Source organism: Prinia subflava, chromosome 17 (genome assembly GCF_021018805.1).
Source record: "Prinia subflava isolate CZ2003 ecotype Zambia chromosome 17, Cam_Psub_1.2, whole genome shotgun sequence".
In the NCBI taxonomy this organism is placed as follows: Eukaryota; Metazoa; Chordata; class Aves; order Passeriformes; family Cisticolidae; genus Prinia; species Prinia subflava.
In genome coordinates this window covers 449,100-468,100 of record NC_086263.1, presented here as the reverse complement: position 1 = coordinate 468,100, position 19,001 = coordinate 449,100, and the positions used below count along the sequence as shown (strand labels likewise).

The window sequence follows — 19,001 nt, the reverse complement described above, 5'->3', positions numbered from 1 at the left end:
GTGTTTGCTCTTCCCTCTGCACTCAAACAGGCTGGGCATTGGATCCTGCACAGCAGGAACAGCATAGTGGCTCCTGGAGGCTGCAGGGACAGTCCTACGGGAAAGCTCTGCCACTGTCACTGGGGCAGGCTGGGCACAGCCATGCAGTTTTCAGCTCCTGGCTCACCTTCTGAGGCTAGTGCAAGGACAGACAAAATGTCATCCAGGAAGTTCTGACTGGGGAGTCCAGTGAAGTGAGGGAATGGATATGAAACCAGTGAACATTCCTTTGTCCATCCATCCATAAAATCACAGACCGGGTTTGGGTAGGAAGGGACTTTAAAGACCATCTTGTTCCAAAAGCCTGCCATAGGCAGAGACACCTCTCACTATCCACACTTCCAGGGATCCAGGGGCAGCCACAGCTTCTCTGGACACCCTGTGCCAGGGCATCCCTATCCTGACAGAAAAGAATTTCTTCCTAATATGCCATCTGAAACGCCTCTTTTTCAGTTTAAAGTTCTTCCCTCTTGTCCTGTCTCTCCAAGCTATTGTCCACAGTCTCTCTCCAGCTCTCCTGGAGCTCCTTTAGTCACTGGAATGAGATCTAAGTTCTCCTCAGAGCCTCCTCTTCTCCAGATGAACACCCCCAGCTCTCCCAGCCAGCCTCCAGAGCAGAGGGGCTCCAGCCCTTGGAGCACCTCCGCAGCCTCCTCCTGACTCCTTCCAGTAGCTCCATATCCTTCTGATGTCAGGACTCCAGAGCTAGAAGCAGCTCTGCAGGTGGGAATTCACCAGAGCGGAGCAGAGAGTGCTCTTGCCCTGCAGCCCACGCAGCCGCGATGCAGTTGGCTTTCTGGGAGCGCATCCATGCGTCCATCCGTTCACCCACCCCACCTCGGGAAAAGAGCTGAGAAAAGCCAGAGCGGGATCTCCTGGGATACGGGGACGCGTGAAGTGACTTTGGGAATGGACCCCGTTCCGGGTCCCCGTTCACCGCCTCCTCCTCCCCTTCCTCCCCCGCCCCGCCCTCCCCGCACCGGCCCCATCGGCAGCGGCGAGTGGCGGTGAGTGCGCGGGTGGCGGGGTCCAGCGACCCCCGGGGGCTTATCCCGTCCCCATTCCTTCTCATCCCCTTAGGGTGCTGCCCCCTCCTCTCGGGAGTCGCGCCCCTGCCCTTCCAGCCTGCCCATCTGTGGGGGATTTGTGTATTTTTTATCCTGCTGTTTCTCCCATTCCTGGTGGGTTTTCTTCTGTCCCACGCCCGCCCCTGGACAGTAGCACAACCTGTGTGTTCCTCCTCTTTTCCTCCTACCTTTAACTGGAATAGCAAGAGGTGGTGGAAACTTGGCACCCTGTGGCTGTGGATTTGCGGGGAGAATCTGGTCCAGTTCCTTTTCCGTTGAAGATTGGGCAGGAGCAAGAGCGTGCCAGAGGGGGATGTTGATGGTGAATTTGGGCATGAACAGCGCCTGGAAGGGAGAACAGCGCTGGGCTGGGTCCTCAGGGGATTCAGAAGCTGTGTGGTGGAGGGGCTTCCACCCTGAAGTGGTCTGGGAGCAGCCACGTGAAGGGCTGTGGGGCAGAGCATTCCAAGGCATGATGGCTCAGGGGCACCTCTCCATCAGGGCCTGCTCTGTTGTGGAATTGCTGTCAGCTTCATTCTCCAGAGTTACTGCTGAGTCCTCATGCTGGTGGGGAAGCATCAGCCCTGGCATCAGCTCAGCTGGCCATGACAACGGGCCACAGGCTCACTCACCAGCCTGGGCATTTGCAGCCGTACCTGAAGGATGTGATGCTGTGTCCCTCTGCAGCTGGGACTCACCTAGAAAAGATCACAGGTGTCCACACCTCGGGGTTGCTGTGGTCAGCAGCTCTGATTTTAAGCGGCTGGAGGGTTAGGTGCATTCTTGATCTGTCCCTCGCACATGGGAGAGGCTCTGCAACACAGGAAGGCAGCAGGTTCTTACTGTGCTGGTACCGTTGCATGGGGTGGAACCCTCCCCAGGTCTGATCCCTGCTGGCCAAGGGATGCAGGGAGGTCACCAAAACTCAGCAGGTGATGATACAGATGTTCAGGAGAAAAGCTCTGGAAATGGGAAGACAAATCTCACTATTTTCCCAAACATCCTAAATTCCTGGTTCATCCCCACTGCATATTCTGCAGTCTTGACATCTGCAGGAGCTGCAGCTGGGTTGTTTGATGTGGGCGTCAGTGGACCTGCTGTGCCATGTGTGTGACAGGAATCCACCTGTACTTTCCTTCCCCACCTTCACTTTGATGAAGAAGATGGTTACTATCATCTTTGTGTCATTTTGTGTTAATTTTCAAGGACTAAATTTGACTCAGGGAAATAACTATTAACACTGACACCTAGTATTTGCATTGTTCACCCAAGTCTCAGGGTGTTGAACACTGCAGACTTCTGGGTTTTCCCCATCTTGATAAACCTCTGAAGAAACATAGAGTGGAAATTATGGGGCTTTAAGGCTGTTAAATGTCACTGGCGTATTCTGTGTTTCCTAACATAATTGTTCTTTCTTCCCATATCCTCCCCCCAGCTTTTAAAGGACCTGAGCTGGGAAATCTCTTGTTTAAGCCATACCCTTCAGGTTTGTGTGGGATTGATGTTTTGTTTGGCAAACCTAAACTCCGTGAAGAAGGCTGCTTGCGTCTGCCAGTGCCTCTGCCAGTGAACATCCAGGTCAGAGGCTGCATGTTCTTGTCCTGCACAGCCTGTGGTAGCTTCCTGCTGTGCTGTGTTAGTGGCTGTGAGAAGAACAGGCTCTCTCTATAGACTTGAACAGTAACAAAAATCCCAGCCTTCACCATGAGAGATACCCAGCACATTGGATTCATGGTACTTGTGTACCTCTGTTTTTCCAAGAGTGCTGCTCAAAATCTCATAAAACCCATCAGAGGCCAGGAAACTGAGCACACCCTCCTGATCAACGAAGTCAATGCTGACAGCCCAGGATTGGACACTGCTGAATTTGTGGAGCTCTATCACACCAGTGGGCAAACAGCCCACCTGGATGGCTATTACCTGGTCTTGTACAATGGCAACGGGAACCGAGCATACAAAGTGCTGAACTTCCGGAGCAAAGTCACCAACAGCCAAGGGTTCTTTCTCATTGGCTCCTCTTCCCTGAACCCTGCCGTGGTTATCCCTAAGAACACCATCCAGAACGGCCCTGATGCCATTGCTCTCTACTATGGAAAAGGGAACTACATAACGGGCATGAACGTCACGAGCTATGGACTGGTAGATGCCCTGGTCCATAAGACTAAGAAGACAGATAGAGCAGACACTCTTGTCAAGGTGCTGACCCCTGGCAGAGAGGCTTTCCTGGAGGACTCCACCTTCAGGGCTGTGGATGTGTCAATAGAGAGGTGCCGTGGGGCAGATTCACAGTGGATCTTCCAAGTGGCTGTGCCCACACCAGGCACAGACAACCACTGTATCCTGACTCCTGAGCTGAACTCATCTGCTGTCCTGATCAGTGAGGTCCTTCCTTCTGCTCAGTCTGGCGAGTTTGAGTTCATAGAGCTCCAGGGGCCCCACTCCACTGTGCTGAGGGACATTGTCCTGGTGCTGATGGATGGTCGGACCAAAGATATCTATTTCACTATGGATGTCTATGGTCAAACCTCCCTAAATGGACTCCTCCTGATTGGCCCAGCACACAGCAAAGCCCCAGGTAAGGACTGTGTGTGGATGACAACCTCAGGGCTGGAGGAGAGATCAGCCAGGCTTGGGGCTGGGGGATGCTGTTGTGTTTATTGTTGCTTGGCATTATGAGAGTACAGTGAAAATGTGACTCAGAACTCAGAGGCAAATAAAAAAGCAAATCAAATGTTAGAAATTATTGGAAAAGTAATTATATAAAGCAAAGTGAATATCAGAAATTATAAGGAGAAGAGGAAAGAATGGAGGACAGCTTTTATGCCTCTGTATAAATTGGTGGTTTACTTGGATGACTAACTGTGCCTTGTGTGATTCAATATATCAGTTTCAAAACGGGTGTGTTAGGATTGGTGGCAGACAAGTCAGCTAGGATGGGTAGTGCTGTAGAAATGCTTCCGCAGAAGAAATAACTTACATAGAAAAGGGAAAGTTGAAGAGGGTCCTGGCAGAGGTTTCAGAAGTGTGAGCAGCCCAGAGAAAGTGAACAGTTTGATTGCTTACCCTTCTGCCCAGTGCAAGTGCTAAGGGGCAGCAAAAAGACACAGAAGGAGGCAGTTTCAGGGCAAACAAGAGGAGGTGGTGTGACACTGGTAGACCTGCAGAGCCCCAAATTAGGGACCTGATGGAGGTCCCAAGCCCATGTTTTCTTTGCTACTTGGGAAGACACAGTTTCGCTCTCAACCCTGCAGTCACTCTGCCACCACCCCTGGTTGTGTCACATTTCCTGGAAGTGTTCCCCTTCTCTTTGTGGAACATGGTGGTCACCCATTGCAAATACACACACTCTCCTGGAAAAACCACAAGGGCTTTACTTCCATGGCACCAGCTGCAAGCACAGGTCACACGTGTGCCAGCTGTGTGTAGCTGCCCTCTTACCTTCCTCCCAGTGCTCTCAGTTTCTTCCAGGCCACCAGAGAAGGAAGAAATACTGTGTTATTTTGGGCACCTCAAAAGATTCAGGGGATGCTGACTCTGCAGATGATTGTGTAACTCACTGACTCATGATTTCTGGGAGTACAGTCTTCCAAACAAAGCTGGTTCCTCTAAAAGTACTTTGACAACTAAAACCCTTTTTTAAAACAGTTGAACTCCTTACAATTCAACCTACATGAAATATTCTCCTGCCACATGTAAAAGAGCTGATTGTCCACTTCAACTCTGCATTTTCCCCAGGAAAGGTGCTCTAATTTCCCCTCTGAATGAGTTGGGCTGTGCATAGTAAACAACCAAGGAAGTCAAGGAAAGCAACGTGAAAACACAACCAGTTTTCACACTAAGCAGGAAATCTGTAGGGATTATGTTTAACTCTTCCTCAAGACTGCTACTAGTCAAGGAGGTGACTGGAGATAGGCTTTGACATTATTTTCCGATGAGGCTTTGTTAAGATGTCTCAAGCAGTTTTTCCTTCATTCCACCCAATGACACTATATTACTGTATTTTAATCATCTGAAAAGGCATTTTTAAAGTGACTCTGTGCTGAACATTCTGTGAGAAGCTGATTTAATTTGATCACTTCAGATTTGGGACATTAGCTCATAAAAACACTCCAGCTTCTAATCCTGTCTTTGTACAGCTCGTCTGCTTCATACTGAGAGAACTTAAAGCTGTGAGACCACTGGCATCTGTTGAGAGATGCCAATGTGAAAATGTTCCACTGAATCCCTGAATGATTTGGGTTGGGAGGGACCTTAAAGATCATCGTGTCCCATTCCTCTGCCCTAGGGACACCTTCCACTAGGCCAGGTTGCTCCAACCTGGCCTTGGACACTTCCAGAGATGGGGCAGCCACAGCTTCTCCGGGCAATCTGTGTCAGGGCCTCACCACCTTCATCACACAACTTTATTCCTTATTCATGTAATCCAGATCTCTCCTCTACCACTTTGAAACCAATACCCCTCATCCTGTCAGTAGGGCTAAAAAGTCTGTCCCCTTCTAAGTACTGAAAGGCCACAGGAAGGTCTCTCTGGAGCCTTCTCTTCTCCAGGTGAACACCCCCAGCTCTCCCATCCTGGCTCTAGAGCAGAGGGGTCCAGCCCCTGGAGCATCTCTGTGGCCTCCTCTGGACTCTCTCCAGCAGCTCCAGATCCCTCCTGTGCTGGGCCCCAGGGCTGGAGGCCACTCTGCAGATCTCACCTGAGCAGCACAGAGGGGCAGAGTTCCCCTCTCCCCTGCTGCCTACACTTCAGGATCAGCCCAGCACAGAGCAGTTTTGGGGCTGCCAGGGCACATTGCCGGGTCATGTCTGGTTTTTATTACACCTTGTAATAAAAACCAGACATGTCAGTGTCACGAGCTCCTTCCCCACAGGGCTGCTATCAATCCATTCACCCCTTAGCCTGTACTGGTAGTTTTTATTGCCCTGACCCAGGTCTAGAACCTTGTGCTTGGCCTTGTTGAACTTCACGAGGTTCCCATGGGCCCACTCCTTCATCCTCTACAAGCCATCTCTTCCCTCCAGTACTGCTTATCTTGGTGTTGTCCACAAACCTGCTGAGGCTGCCCTCAGTCCCACCACTTGTGTCATTAAATTAAAATACTGAACCACACCAGTCCCAGCACAGACACCTGAGGGGCACCACTTGCTACTGCTCTCCATTTGGGCATAGACATGACTGGAACACTTTGGATGCAACTATTCAGTCAATTCCTTATCCATTGAATAGTCCATGCATCAAACCCTAGCTCTTCAATTAAGAGACAAGGGTGTTGTGTGGGATGTGTCCAAGGCCTTGCAGAAATCAAGATAGATGACATCAGTTGTTCTTCCCTTGTTCTCCAGGACAGGAGAAGGCCACCAGATTAGTCAGGCGGGTGTAAAATAGTTCCCTTGGCAGGGGTACATCAGGACTGTCCCTTGGGATGCAAGTGTCCTGGAGGCACTTCTCAAGGGGTAACCATTTCTCCTTACCCTTCTGCCTTTCATGCGATTCCTTCTTTAATGTTTGTTCCCTGGAGCCATTTATACAGCCATAAATACTGAAAATACCAGAAGCCTGTTTCTGAATGCCCTCAGCAATTCCTCCAGGAGAAACAGCTTGTGAAGGGAGCAGTAAGTAGAAGGAAAGAAATTAGGAAGCTCATGAAATTGCAGAACTTCACCAAACTTCCAGCTTAATTTTGTGTGCTGGTGTCCTGGGCCTTGGCTGTATGTGTGTGTGTATGTGTGTATTTTATGTTTGTAAAAATCACGGATCGCGAAATCCTAGAGTAAAATATAAACTCTTAAATACTGTTGTGTACTGACTGCTACCTGAAAGGTTAGTTGAGTTTGCAGATCTCTTTTAGAATTAAAAATTAATGTTACTGTAGACAAGGCCACATCAGTGCTGACTTCCCAGTTTGCCTGCTCACACACGGATCAGCTCTCTGCTCGCAGAACCAGAACAGCAGGATGAACTCCACTCAGATTTCCCTCTCCAGCTTCCTCCACATTGTGGATCTGGCCATGAATGGGGAAATTCAGGCTGAGTGAACAGGAGAAATGTTTGTGAGCAGAAAGATGGGGCAACAAATGCCACATTTGTACTAACCACACAACCCCAGGCACCTTCGAGTCCTTGTGTGCTGCTGTCCCAGACCAAAGAGATGTTGGTGAGTATTGCCCAGGTGTTGCTTACATACCCTCATTGTTCCTTCCCTTGGTGTGCAGTGGACCTGCCATTCCCAAAGAACATCACCCATCCTGTCCTCAGATGTGGCCCCACTGCCATTGCCCTCTACAGAGGCCACAGCAGCAGTTTTGTGCCAGGGAAGATGCTGCTGGAGACCAGCCTGCTGGATGCCTTTGTGTACACGAGCAATGAGGAGCCGGACCTGGAGCTGCTGCAGACCCTGACCCCTGGCAGACCTGCCTTTCTGGAAAAGTGGTGAGAGGCTCTCGCTGGGCAGGACTGGGAGGACAGCTGGACACTAGCGTTGCTCCTGCCAAATGGGCTCACCGCAGCCTTGTGCCCCAAACCCTGACAGGACTGGGAGACAAGTGCCACCTCCTGATCAGGGTCTCCTCATAGCAATATTGAATCCTAGCCTTGCCTGAGGCCACAGATATTCCCCTCTCCACATGGGTCCTGGTGCAGCCTTAGAATGAATTACGTGAGGAATTTCCTCATTAGTTGATTGCTGGTTGTAACATTAATATTTTATTGTTTATGAAAGTGTAATGGTCAATTTAATACATTCTCCAGTACTGTTTTCAATTAGAAAAGGCTTTTCTTAGCTTCAGGATGGAATTTAGGTCAAAATGAGGGTGAGGAAGGGACCTCAGCATTGCTTGCCTTACCCAGAAGGAAATCCCTGTTTCATCCAGACCAAGGACTTGAAGCAGGTTTACTGCTCATTCTGAGTTCAATTCACTTTCTTTTTCATTTTGGGGTTCCTTTTTCTCTTTGTGGGTTAAGGGAAATGCTAGGATCCTCAGACTTTTTTGAGATGTGAGAACAGTTTCCTTCTCATTTTAGACATGTTCTACTGGGAGAAAGAGGATGCAGTGGGTAGAGGGCAGTGGAGCGGTGAAGGAACAGAGGCAGCAAGGGGCCAAGTGCCTGAAGAGGGGTGAGGAGTGTTAGAGACAGGCAATAAGTAAAAAACAATCTGGGCACACTCTTGCCTGTCTTTTGCATGGCTGTGTACCAGACCTGACACATCTGGGTGTAACTGTCAATACCAAGGTCCTGGGTCAGTGGCGGGAGGAGATTCACCCTTTCTGGATAGGCCTGAAACATGATTTGAAACTACAGTGTGGTCAACCACATCAGAAGAGGGTGTAGTCCACAGCCACGTCAGGGTCACCACTCATTCACAGAACATTCCTATTCCTTCCTTTGTTCCTCTTGCTCCCACATCTGAGACTCAATTGCCCCTGGTCCCACAAGGAGGTGGTCTCCTTCCCCAGGGAGCTCTGAGCAGCTCTGCTCAGTGCAGCTCCTCACAGTGGGGCTTCACTGAATCACAGAACACTTTGGGTTGGGGGGACTTTTAAAGGTCACATAGTCCAACCCCTGGTCATTGTCTTAGTCTTTGAGTTGAGGGCTCTTGCTCAAGCATTTCATCCTCAGGTGCTGCCTTTTCAGCTTTTCCAGCTTCACCACTGTTCTCCCCAGTGGTGCCAGGCTGAGCACAAGTGTGTCTGCACCTGTCTTCAGATCAGTGTATGCAGCCCATGCTGGAAGAGGAACAGTTGTATGAAGCTCATGCTCCTCTCTCTCAGGTTTTTATTGAACTGTTGAGAGGTTTTTTGTGAGACAAAGAGGTACTGGTGACAATGGGATATATCTCCAAACCCTGTGAAAGGAGAAGGCTGCAACCACAGTTTCATTCTCTGGTGTAGAGGTGTGTGACTGGTAGGTGAAGAGCACTCAGGTCTCCAGCTGGCAGGTCATGTTTTGTGTCATCTACCTGTTTGTCTCTTGCAGGCATCAGTCAGGAGATGTGTCTATGAGCCAGTGCAACTGCTGTTCTGTGACCCGGGATTCCACAACCTTCATTTTCAGCAGGCCCACCCCTGGAACATTCAATGACTGTCCCAGCAAACGTTTCAGCCAGACTCTCTCCTTCTGCCTCTATGTAGCAGGTGGGCATTGATTGCTTCTGCAGGACCTCTTGAGGGCCAGAGCATGTACACAAAGCCAGGGCGACCACCTAGAGTCCTGCTGGGTTGTGTGAACTAACCCCAAAGGAAATAAAACCATGACACCTGACAGTTGGCTGGAAAAATTTCATGGCAGCTCATGCCAAGCAGAGCTTCTCCAGTCTTCCCTCACACCTCCAGCTGACTGGGTAAAGAGAAGCTTTTGGGGTCCTCTGGATGATAAGGAGGTGTGGAGATGCACCCAGATGTGCTGTATCCCATGACCAAGGTGGCACTGGCCGGGTAACAGTGGACTCTTTGTTTCCTAGATTGCCAGGAGTGGCTTCTGAAGCAGGAGGATATTCTGCTGACTCTGGTCCAGGCCCTCGATGCATCCAGCAGTGTTGGAGTTTCTGCTGCCTACTTCAGAGGTGATTGAGGCAGGGGCAGGAGCAGAGCAGTCAAGGGACCTCCCATGGGTAATGCCCACCTGCTCCTGATCTTCAGCTCAGTGTTCCCTCTCACATTGTGTCCTCCTGGCTTGGATGCAGCTAATTTGATCTTGGTGCTGATGACAGAGATGTCCAGGGTTGGGCAGAGCATGGTGCTCTTCCTCCACATTCTGCAGAGCATTTAATCTCCAGCTCCCTCAGCACACAGACCACCAGCTGCTCTCGCCTTGGGCAGTGGCAGCCACAGAGGTGGCAGCAGGACTGACATCTCCACTGAGCATTTGTTGTCTACTTGACCTTCTGATCCATATGATCTATGGATTCTGCCCATGGCAGGAGGATTGGAACTGCATGGTCTTTAAGGTCCTTTCCAACCCAAATCATTCTATGGTTGGGTGATTCTAATTCACAAAGTCATCTTAAGGGCCTCCACTGGACTTGCTCCAGCAGGTCCATGTCCTTCCTGTGCTTGTGATCCCAGGGCTGGACATAAGCTTGGTCCCAGGCTGCCTCTTGGCACAGAACTCCCAGTGCTGTGTTGATGGGATGAGCTGCCCCGAGTCAGTCTGACCATGAGGACAGTTCTGGTAGAGATGAGCTGGTGAGCCCTGGGTCTGTCCCAGGAGGAAGTGGGTCTTTGGTGACTTGGGGAAACTGAGGCAGTTATCTGCTTGCCTCTGCAGAGCCAAATGCAACCTGCCAGGACCTGGGGCTTGTGTTCACCACTCTGCTGACCGCCAGGTCAGAGGAGCAGCTGAACAGCATTCTGCTGGCCTTCAATACCTTCCTGGAGACACCCAGAGTTGTGAACTTTGATGGAAGGAACATCACAGCAGAAAGGTCCTGCCTCAGAGATATGAATGTGCTGAACTTGCCTCCAGGTACTGGTGACCTTTTTTTGCAGGATGCAGGATAGCGTGTGTTTGAGGATGGACATGTGGATCTGACACTCCTAGAAGAGGGAAATATCCTTCCCTCCCTTTCCCCAACCTGGCAAAAATCTCTTAAAATGCCATCACATCCTGCTACTAGAGCCCATATTGCTCATTGTCTGGACTAACAGCAAGCCCTGTTGTTACAGCTGGTGTTAACCAGTGTGTTGCCTGGACTCCTAAGAACTATAAAGGACATGGATGATAAAAGTATGAGCCAACATCCTCGGTCCTCAGCTAAATTTTATCTCATCCCAGCAAAATACTGTGCAACATTGTGTGTTGTTTCCTTGGAGCTCAGTGCTTAGGCTCATATTTGGGTTATTTTTGCTTTCCAGGTGTCCCATTAGAGATACCAGAAGGGACTCCAGGGCCTTCTGTGCAACTGGCCAAGGTACTCATCAATGAGGTGAATGCAGGCAACCCCGGGGGAGGAGAGGATGCAGAATACATTGAACTCTTCTATACTGGACAGACACGCTTTGACCTCCAGGGATACTGGCTGGTCCTCTACAACGGGAAAAGCAGCTGGGCCTACCGGGTGCTGGATCTATCTGGACACCACACAGATAATCTGGGTTACTTCTTGGTGGGGAGCAGCAGCATGAGCCCAGCACCCATGATCAGACTGCCCCCCAACACCATTCAGAATGGGCCAGACGCTGTGGCTCTCTACCACAGCAGCATCCTGCTGTACGCAGAGGATATGGCTGTGACAGTGCAGGGGATGCTGGATGCTGTGGTGTACTCATCCCAAATGCCAGAGAAGGCGGAGCAGCTACTCAGGGTGCTGCTGCCAGGGCAGAGCATCCTGTATGAGAACAACTCTCACAGCACCCAGGATGAGTCTCTGAGCTGCTGACACAGCCTGAGCACAAAACTCCAGAGCAGCTTCCAGGTGGGAAGATGTCCATTCTCCCTCCAGCCACCAGGAGGGCAGATTTCTGTTCTCCCTTCATAGTCCCTGGGAGAACAGTGGTCATGTTTTAGTATGTCCTTAGGGCTGATATGTGAAGGATGTGCCTTGAGCACTGATGTGATTGATTTACATTAATTTGTCTGATCTGTTTCTTTTTATTTCAAAATATATAGTTTTAGACAGTGCCCTGAAGGAGTACAGCAGTGTATGCCTGCTTGTTCTACACAAGCTGGGTAAGGGAGGCTTTGCTGCTCTGCTGCTGATGCCAGAGGGATGTCCAAAACTAAGGCAATAAAACTTCCAGATGTAGAAGAGGAGTGAGATGCGTTGGTAGTGGGGGTGGACTCCAAGGAAGTGATGCCATGGACTGTAGATACAAGTGTGGAAGTGCTTCCAACAGTAGAGAAAGAGACGTGTCCCTAGTCCTGAGGGTGAGACAAAGGTGAAGAGGATGTGTGGTTATGGGACCCTACAGCCAGGACAGCCCTTGAGATGATGATAAGAGTAAGGAGCAGTTGGTGTGAGACAGAATCACCAAGTCCTGTACTGCCCTCATCACAAGAACAGAGCTGTTGGACCAAGTCCAGATGAGATCTTCACAGAGATCCTTTGGGGACTGAAGCCTCTCTCCTATGAAGACAGGCTCAGAGAGTTAAGGTTGTTCAGCCTGGAGAAGAGGTTCTGGTGAGGCCTCAGGGTTCCTTCCAGTGTCTAAAGGGGCTCCAAGAAAGCTGGAAAGGGATTTTGGACAGAACCCTGGAGGGACAGGACAAGGGGGGATGGTTTTAAAATGAAGGAGGGCAGATTTAGGTTGGGTATTAGGAAGAAATTCTTCCTTGTGAGAGTGGTAAGGCCCTGGCACAGGTTGCCCAGAGCAGCTGTGGCTGCCCCATCCCTGGAAGTGTCCAGGCCAGGTTGGATGGGGCTTGGAGCAACCTGAGATAATGAAAGGTGTCCTTGCCCACGTGGGATAGGATGGGCTTTAAGATCCCTTCCGGCAAAACCATTTTGTGATTTTGATTATATCCTCTTGCCTCACCAGGGAGCCTCGGGAGGTGTTCAGGTGAACAAGAGGTCATGTTGTGAGCAGCTCTACACCTGAATAAAATGGGAGTGTCAGTGGTGGCAACAGGTCACCACTCAGGTCACAGGTCACAATCTCCCCACAGGTGACCAGGGTGACACCGCTGAGGGAGAACTTCTGCAGCAGCTCCACAGTGCCAAACCCTCCTGCCGTCCGCATCAGTGAGCTGTGCCTGGCCAGCGGGCCTGCCCACAACTGCTTCGTGGAGCTGGAGGGGAAGCCTGGCACCAGCCTCAGAGGGCTCAGCTTGGTCTTCTTCTCAGGGAAGGAGGGGAAGGCATATGCCAATATCCCTTTGCAGGGCACTTTTGGAGCCACAGGGCTGTTGGTGTTTGTGCTGGATGGAGAACATGGGCATGGTGAGTCTGACGAAATGGGCCTGGTGTGGGATCTGCCTTCAAACACACGGGCAGGGGCTTAAGCAGCACAGAAGAAACAGATGGAGGAGGGTGCAAAACATGGGAACAATTCTGTCTTGCCTTTCCTGTCCTTTATTCCTGCTTTTTCCTCTGTTTGTTCTGCCTGGGCTGTTCTGTCATGCTCCAGTTGAGAACGTGATAAATCCTCCCTCATGCCTCTGCCAAGCTCTCCATGCAGGAGAGTGGGAGGAGGGAATGTTCCTCCTGCTGGTACCAAGAAAAGGGGATTTCAGGAGAAGTGAAAAGTGGGTTGTTTCCTCATGTTGTGTTCACTGATGCTCACTGAACCCTGCAGTGGTGCTGCCTCCTCCTGGTCCTCAGCTGGTGCTTTGTCAGCACATTCCTTTATCTTGTTCACCTTAACACATTCACGTTCTTACTCATGTTTACCTTAATTTCTGTCTGGGCTGCACGAAGACAACTGCATCTCAGAGGAACCTTGATCTTTTTGGAAACACGTTCACAGCAAGCAGCTTTCTTGCAGATTTACTTGGCCTCAGTCACGACCATTACTGTGTTTCTCATTTCTGTTCTTGGAGTTCATCTTGTTGCCAGCTTGTCCTGTCAGGCTCAAAGTTCAGCCTAACACTATCTAGATGTTAATCTCATCTATTTTCCTGGCATTTCCAGATGGGACAAACCTGACCTTCAAGAACATCTCTACTACTAGTGAAGGCTCCAGCACTATTGCTGTGTACAGCACCAGTGGGATTCCTGCTGGCGGGAAGGCAATGCCAGAGAACTTGGTGGATGCCTTGGTTTACACATGTGAGCCTGGCACAGCTGAAGGACACTTGGGCTTCCTTGGGCTATCTTACACTGTGCCCTGCAAGGGTGACAGGTGAGGTTACTTCTCTAGGAAAGTTCCTGGTCTGAAGAGGGAGCAATAGGTTAATGAAAGGCAGGGGCAGGTATAGTGCAGTTTGGAAAACTCTGTCCTGGAAGATAAACTCTTAGGTGTGGGAGTCTGGATGTAATGAGACAGCAATCTTTCTCCTGCAGAAGCCAGTCAGACCAAATAAGTTTGCTCTGACCAAGCTCACTTATTCTCCAGCTGGAGGGGTAGGCTGGACCTTTCTCTACAAAGGCTCTCTGAAAGCTGGCTCCAGCTCCAGCTCCAGCCAACTCTCTGTCACCCAGCACCAGGAACTGGGGCCCAGGGTGGGATTTGGAGGTGGGAGGAAAAGTGTGTGACATGTTGGTGAGTTTTGACTCTTCTGGGGACAGGCCCATGTCCCTGAGCCGCTGTGGCAATGCCAGCACAGGACTGCAGTTTGCCCTCTCGGAGCCCTCACCCAGCCTGCCGAACAGCTGTCCCCAGCACGCCTTCACCATGGATCTCCACCTCTGCTTCCTCACACCCAGTGAGTGGAGTGGGGCATCCCACCAGGCTGGGGTGGGAGGGCTGGGACAGAGGCTGACCTCAGCTTTCCATGGTGTGGGAGAGAGGCTATTCGGTGGCCAGCTGCTGTGAAAGGGAATGCACTGGGAGAGAACTGGTACACACACACATGTGGATGTTGTACTGCCAGCCCAAGAGAACACCTGTGCCTACAGCTTCAGCGTGGCTTTGCATGGGCTTGAAACAGGCTGCCCAGGGAAGATGTGGCTGCCCCTGGTTCCCTGGAAGTGTCCAAGGCCAGCTTGGATGAACTTGGTCTAGTGGAAGGTGTCCCTGCCCATGGCAGTGGATGGGATGAGATGAGCTTCAAAGTCCCTTCCAACCCAAACCATTCTATGATTCTATGATATGAAGGTGGCCATACATTTCATTTGAGTTGTCTCTGCGCAGGCTGGCTGAGCTCTGATCAGGATTTCTTTCTGCAGGGTTAGATTTGCAGCAGTGGCAGGAACCTCCTGCTCCAGGTCTCTCATGGTGGTAGGGGCACAGTCAGGGAAACTGCCAACAAACCCTCCCATCTCAGCCCATCTGTGGAAACAAATTCCTGTGTCTCAGTCCTGACCCAGAGTCAGCAAAGAAATGTACAGAGGAGTCTCTAGCCTCTGCAAAGATCACACTTGGTTCAGCATGGGGTAGCTAAGATCAAGGCAAAATGGAGATTCCTCTTCCATCCTCCTGAGAAGGGCAAGAGTAGGCCTCTCCCTCTTGTCCCAGCATGAGAGCCTGCTCAGTACTGGCCCTTGTGGTGTGATGTGGGACATGACCCTTCCCCACTTTTCTGGGAGGCTGCCAAAGGAGCCAAGCTGGTGTATAGTGGTAGAAGTAAAGACTCATCCAGCAGGAGAGGGCAGAGGAGAGCGGAAGGCAGAGGAGGGTGGGATGAAGCCAGGTGTTTTGGAAGGGGCACATAGCCAGGAGCTTACTAGCAGTCCTGAACTGCACCCTGAAAAACCACATATCCTCTTCCCCTAGACTGTTCCATGTGGACCCCACACCACAGGAGGATGCTCGAAAGTTTGGGAAGGGTCTTGGTGAACTCCTTGGAGGGGGAGCACTCCTGCAGGGTCTCTGACCTCTACCTGCAAGGTTGGTACCTGGCTCCTCGTGCCCAGTTCAAGTGCCCTCCTCTCGTAATTGCTCATCCACAGCTGCTTTATCAGGACAGTCCCTGCTCCAGCCCACCCTCCAGGCTGGCACTGGAGTGAGGGAACCTTGAGGAGCTGTGGTGGGCACTGGGATTTCAGTGAGGGGAGCAGGAGACAACCTGACCTGGGCTGCTAATGAGGCCAAATTGGAGGGCCCATGAGGAATGGCAGTCTCTGATGATCATATTGTGGTGTCTGCCAGACAAACCTAAACCCAGAAAGCAAACAGCCCTTTACAGTCCAGAGGACTCTGGTTCCTACTCCTATATTTATTCAAATTACTCAGACCAAATAGTTACTTCTGGAAGCCTATAGCTTTTGAGGGATGGGAAAAATTTTTCCTGTGTTTTGGCTGTTTTTTTAAGGAAGAGAAAACTTTGCTGCCATGCTCTATATCCCTCACCCAAATGGCTTTTTGACTAGTTGAACAATTTCAGTCAATTCTGACCAGTGGGTAGAGGTAAAAAGTGTAGTAAAAAGTATTCTGTTGGTGGGATGACAATCTCAAGTCCCTTTTGTCACCAAAAGAAAGGTTGCGCATGTTCTCAAGTTACCAGTGATGCAGCATGGCAGCATGATTTCAGAGCAGTAGGGAGAGAAAGGTGAAGAGCATGGGAGCAGGAGGGCACAAAGTCATGGGAGCAATGTGATGCCTGACACCAGAGGGTTTCTGACCACCCAAAATGTGCTGTTGTTTCTTGGCAGAGCTTAACCTGACATGTGTGGGCTCACTGGTGAAAGTCTGGGGCCAGGTGTGGGCTCAGCAGCCAGAGCAGGAGCAGTCCATCAAAACCTGCCTCCAGGGATTCCTGGCCAGCTCCCATCCCTTCTCCGTGGATGGGAGAGTTCTGAAAACCAGTCCTGAGTGTGTCACCCCTAAAAATATGCCATTCACATCACACAGTGGTGGTAAGTAGGAGAGACTTAGCTTCTAACACACTGAGCGGGGCTGGGACCAGGGTCAGGCCATGTCTCCAGAGAGGGCACATGTGGGCAAGCCACTGGGCTTCAGTGGGGAGCCCCTTGCTTTTGGACCTGTTGTTCACACAGCCAGGAATCCCCAAGGCCCAATTGCTGGGAGCAGCCACTGGCACCCAGACTGGAACTGTCCAGAGCTGAGATGTCACAGAGAGTGTAGCAGGGGAAAAAAAGGATAGCCCAACCTGTTATTGGCCAAAGAAGCTGTGGCTATCCCATGCCTGAAAGTGTTCCAGGTCAGGTTGGGTGGGGCTTGGACAAACCTGGGATAGTGGGAGGTATCCCTGTCCTTGGCAGGGGGTTGGACTAGATGGCCATTAAAGGTTCCTTTCAACTGAACCCAACCCAACCTGGCCCAATCCATTCTGTGACTCTGATTGTGTGACCTCCTAGGGCTCCCTCGTGCTTGGAAAGGTCATGGCTGAATGGCTCTTCTCTGCCTTTGTTCCCTCAGCTTCCTTCCAGGGCTGGGAGATTGCCCTGTTTGTCATGGGATCTCTCCTGCTTCTGTTACTGTTGGTTGGCCTGGCTTTTCATTTCATCAAAAGGTGAGAAGTTGCGGTTGTATCTGCTATGCATCCCCCACCTTCTTCTTCCCCAGGGTCTCCTCTCTAACTGCTGCACAGAGACCTGCTCCTTCACTCAGGTGAATACCTACACTGCCTTCAAACCATTCAATATGCTGCTCCTCATTTTTGCAGCAAAGTCCCTTCCTTTTTGCAAAGCCCGTTTGTTTCTGACAGAGCAGACTGCAGGTTCATTGTGAGGTTGAGATAACACCAGTAAATCCTGGATGATGCTGGGCATGTCAGCAGGTGCAGTGTAAAGGGCCATCAGTGATACTGACAACATGCTGTGGTGGGAGAGCAGAAAGCTGAAGGCATGTGGCACACAACAGATGATGATGTGGCCACAGGGAAGAGCTCCTCCTTGGAGCACGGTGGAAATGACACACACCTCAGGATTACCTTGGTGGGAAACACCTTTTACATTATAACATGACACCACTTTAAATAATAACTTGATGTTTCCTAATGTGGTCAGGAGGCAAACAGCAGCTGAACACTGAACACTCAGGCTGTACATCAGTCTGAAAGAAATGTTACAGTCGATGGGTTATTTAGCCAACCCAGGTGATTTATTTTTATTAATTTTTACTGTTTTTTTTTTTTTTTTTTAGCACTGGATGTGCTGGATGTGCAAGAGTTAGAAATGAGGAAAGTTCTTAGAATACATTTGGGGAATAGAAAACCCAGCATAAATATAAATATATATATATATATAATAATATAAGAACTAGCCTAAGTCAGATTTAGGGAAGTTCTTTCAGAAACCACGGTGGTTTTAAGGACATGTGCCAGGGAATAGCAGCTGTTCTGCTCCTGTTTTTCTCTGAAATGTTGACAGACAATAGGAAACCATGCCTGCTGAGTGCTGGTCATTCAGCCTCTTCTTTTCACTCCTGAGGTGCAGATTAGCTGCTTTGTCCAAAAGAGCAGAGCAACTGATCATGTGTTTTTCTTCATCTGTTGCTTTTCAGACGTCCCCAAAATTACACCAACATCGAAATGAATGACTTCAGGCAGATGGCAGCAGACTTCTAGTGCTCCTGGGCACAGCTGGGTCTGACAGCCCTGAGGCCAGCAATGTGTCTCAGGGGAGCAGAGGAGGTGTCCAGCACCAGGGCTGCTGCACAGATCTGCCCCATTCATGTACGTCTGTGTGTGTCTGTACAGCTGTGTGTGTGTGTGTCTGTGTACAAACACCTGAATTGGTTTTTACCTGTTGGGAAGGATGAAGTAGAAAGACCTTGCAAATATGGTGGTTTAGATTCTGGGAGTATGAGATCAATAGGCGATATAGAAATGAAAGCAAGCTTTGAGATTTAGGGTGTGGGGTACCAGGCCATCAGCTAGTGAACAATGGTGTGCCAAGCTGAGGGCCATCTCCCTTGATTAAACAATACCCTTCTGCTTGCCTTAGGTAATGGGACAGTTCTATTGGCTGTATGTAAATGTTGTTATCTTGATTGGTTGGTCCAACACAGACTATTCAACCTGGAGAGATATTTATTGTACGGTATTCAGAACCTCCTCCTCTTTTCCTGCTCTCCTGGCCTGCTTTAGCTGTGCCTAGCAGCTACAAGCAGGGCCCCCACAATAAACCACGTGCTACTACAGTTGCTTTGCTTATAGAGATACTTTGTCGCCGACTCTGCCGTCACAGAGAAGCTCCTACATTTACCCTTCTTAATTTTGACCTTGGACTTAAGGAGACCTCAGAAACAGGCTGAGGACTTCTCATAGGCACAGGTGGTGCCCTCGCAGACAGAAGCCTGCTTGGCTGAGGAAGGACACATGCTCTGCCTCCTCTCAGGATTCACTGCTGGTGCTGAGCCAAGGCTGATGCCTTGAGGCTAAAACAGAGGCTAAAC

The 19,001-nt window shown here is 50.3% G+C and overlaps 1 protein-coding gene across 1 annotated transcript; it reads left to right on the top strand.

Moving 5' to 3' along the window:
* Window positions 1-1,004: 1,004 nt before the first annotated feature.
* LOC134559406 (uncharacterized) lies at window positions 1,005-18,870 on the top strand. The gene is made up of 14 exons (XM_063414124.1): window positions 1,005-1,046; window positions 2,542-3,681; window positions 7,320-7,536; window positions 9,082-9,239; window positions 9,566-9,667; window positions 10,372-10,569; window positions 10,959-11,014; window positions 12,709-12,982; window positions 13,673-13,883; window positions 14,270-14,406; window positions 15,417-15,530; window positions 16,295-16,498; window positions 17,022-17,115; window positions 18,108-18,870. The coding sequence occupies exons 2-14, from the start codon at window positions 2,811-2,813 to the stop codon at window positions 18,169-18,171; spliced, it is 2,700 nt and encodes an 899-aa protein (XP_063270194.1). The 5' UTR covers window positions 1,005-1,046; window positions 2,542-2,810; the 3' UTR covers window positions 18,172-18,870.
* The last annotated feature ends 131 nt before the right edge of the window (window positions 18,871-19,001 follow it).

Bases quoted from the DNA above. Each gene is read 5' to 3' on its own strand.
- LOC134559406 (XM_063414124.1), top strand. From the start codon at position 2,811: ATGAGAGATACCCAGCACATTGGATTCATGGTACTTGTGTACCTCTGT. The intron at 9,668-10,371 runs GTGATTGAGGCA...TTGCCTCTGCAG, and splicing joins TTCTGCTGCCTACTTCAGAG to AGCCAAATGCAACCTGCCAG. The intron at 14,407-15,416 runs GTGAGTGGAGTG...CTCTTCCCCTAG, and splicing joins CCTCTGCTTCCTCACACCCA to ACTGTTCCATGTGGACCCCA.